Consider the following 2,301-nt stretch of genomic DNA (forward strand, 5'->3'; position numbering starts at 1 on the left):
CATATTGGCAGATTTGATGATAAAGTGCCAGATTTGATGATAAAGGTGCGTATTTGAATGAATTGGATGATATTTGAATGATTCTAGAGATACGTGGATATTTTGGTTATTCTGCGGTGTTTTGCTACTATTTTTCAGGGGGTGGCAGAAAATTCTGTTTTCGCAAGCTTTACGTCCGCCACAATTATTCTCTTCATGCTTTTTGGTTTGTCCTTGGTGTTGACTTCATGTGTGGGCGTTCGGTGTACTACCACACCAAATCTGGGTCTGACCAGCTTTGTTTGGTTTCCCAGGTTCCAGAGCCACCCCTTGTTCACACTGGCAGTGTCTTTGGAGGCTTCATCCCGGAAGCGGATGATGTACCCTGTTTTTGTGATTCCTACCCTGATGATCTTGACTTCTTTGGTTGGTGTATTCTTTTGTAGGGCGTCTGTGACCCTTGCTTTGACCTCTTCCACAGGGAGATATCTTGTGAGGGACCCTCCATATTCCATTGGGTCGGAAGCCTGTGCCACACTGATACAGACGCAGAGCGGGGGGTCTTTCCTGTCAGCTTTTGTAGACGCGGGCGTTGGGGCCGGTGGAGGGGTTGAGGATTCGCCATTCATTCTGCTATTGGAGGCAATTGATGCCCAAGATCGTTGATCTGGTCTATGTGTCACCTGGGTTCTCAGAGCAGTTATCTCATCTTTAAGGCTCGAGTTTTGCCTGATTAACTCTTTCTGGTCTGCATTTAACTCTTCACAGCATGTTTTGAGAGTCTCCACTGCCTGGCCTTGTTGTGCAATTATTCCTTTCAGCTCAGTTATAAGCCATGCAATTTTGTCAAGTTTGTTCGGGTGTCCATCACTGTTGCCTGTAAATTCAATGTTTGGGGTGCCATTTGGCTGGACAGCTGTGAGGGTGTTGGTTTTCTTCCTCTTGTGTGTCGGTTTCTGCGCTTTTGGTTGGGTCACATACTGGTGTGTCATCAAATTAAAGTTGATCCATGTTGCATCCTTGGTTCCGGGCTCCACATTCGGCTGTTCCCTGTTGTATACCACACTTCTCGACATCGACCGGGTCACCGCAGCCAGCGGTAACTGGTCTATCTCGCCTTCGATGGTTTCTAGCATTTTTCGACTGTCACTCACTGTGCCCATCACGGTCCGGACCAGAAGGACGCCAAGGCGTGATTTGGTTGGTGTACGTAGTTTGATTGACCCATTTTTTAGGGCAGGAGCGTGCCAAGGCAATTCTCTTACTAAAGCCACGTCTTGGCGTCCTTAAGGACGCCAAGACGTGGCGTTCCCAACAATGTTGTGGTGACGAAAGGAGAAGGACATGGAAAGAAATTCAATTGTTAATCTCTCATTTTAGACTCGAGCAATTTTTAAAGGCAACCAATAATTCAAACATTTATGGGCGATTTATAACAGGTTAAGGAAGGCGGATTTCTTCTGAGAGGCGCGGCAGATGAACTCAAACACTGAAGAAGCCAAGTTGTAACAGGCTAAGTGATAGCAAGTACATCGAACAGGCAAGCACATTACAGATGAGTATAAAGAAGAGTACAAAGAAAGAAGGGTAATGAAGAGAGAGGTTTGCGGCGAAATTAAAAGAAACATGAATTCAAGGCAGGAGGGAGCCCATATATATACCTAGAGCATTTGGTCAATTGAAACGATATATAGAGAAGATTAGCACTCATCCGGCCAGTATATCCTCGCTAAAGCCGATCCACTATCCGTCGGGTGATGAAGGGCGAATGGGAAGTAGTCCCAGAGCAGAAGTAGTCACAGAACAGGAGCAGTCCCAGAACAGAAGTAGTCCCAGATACAGTAGACAGAAGTCAAGGAGGGTCAGGAAAGACCCAACAAGTCAGAGATACAGAACATATAGAAAGATTATTGGTAGAGGAATATCTGAGCTCTGGCGGAAAGGAAGCGATTCAGGCACGAATAGCTTGGTCTTTGAAGCAGAGAGCGGGAAACCCTGTATTTATAGTTGTACGCTGCATAGTTGCCTGAGGGCGGCTGGGACAGTCTATGAATCAATCAATCAATCAATCAGAAGTAGTCCCAGGACAGGAGCAGTCCCAGGACAGGAGCAGTCCCAGGACAGGAGCAGTCCCAGGACAGGAGCAGTCCCAGAGCAGAGGTAGTCCCAGAGCAGAGGTAGTCCCAGAGCAGAAGTAGTCCCAGAACAGAAGTAGTCCCAGGACAGGAGCAGTCCCAGGACAGGAGCAGTCCGACAACCACACACTGCTCCCTCCTCTAATGTTTTGAAATTTCACCACAACCGCGCGTGTATTAAGCTGAA

At 47.2% G+C, this 2,301-nt stretch overlaps 1 protein-coding gene across 1 annotated transcript; it reads right to left on the minus strand.

Annotated features, from left to right (window-relative positions):
• Positions 1–134: 134 nt before the first annotated feature.
• Positions 135–1,142, minus strand: HCAG_09092 (predicted protein; the record flags this gene model as incomplete). The annotated part of the gene is made up of 2 exons (XM_001535929.1): positions 135–1,022; positions 1,134–1,142. The coding sequence occupies 2 exons, from the start codon at positions 1,140–1,142 to the stop codon at positions 135–137; spliced, it is 897 nt and encodes a 298-aa protein (XP_001535979.1).
• Positions 1,143–2,301: the final 1,159 nt, after the last annotated feature.

This window comes from Histoplasma capsulatum, genomic scaffold (genome assembly GCF_000149585.1).
Source record: "Histoplasma capsulatum NAm1 scaffold_18 genomic scaffold, whole genome shotgun sequence".
Classification (NCBI taxonomy): domain Eukaryota; kingdom Fungi; phylum Ascomycota; class Eurotiomycetes; order Onygenales; family Ajellomycetaceae; genus Histoplasma; species Histoplasma mississippiense.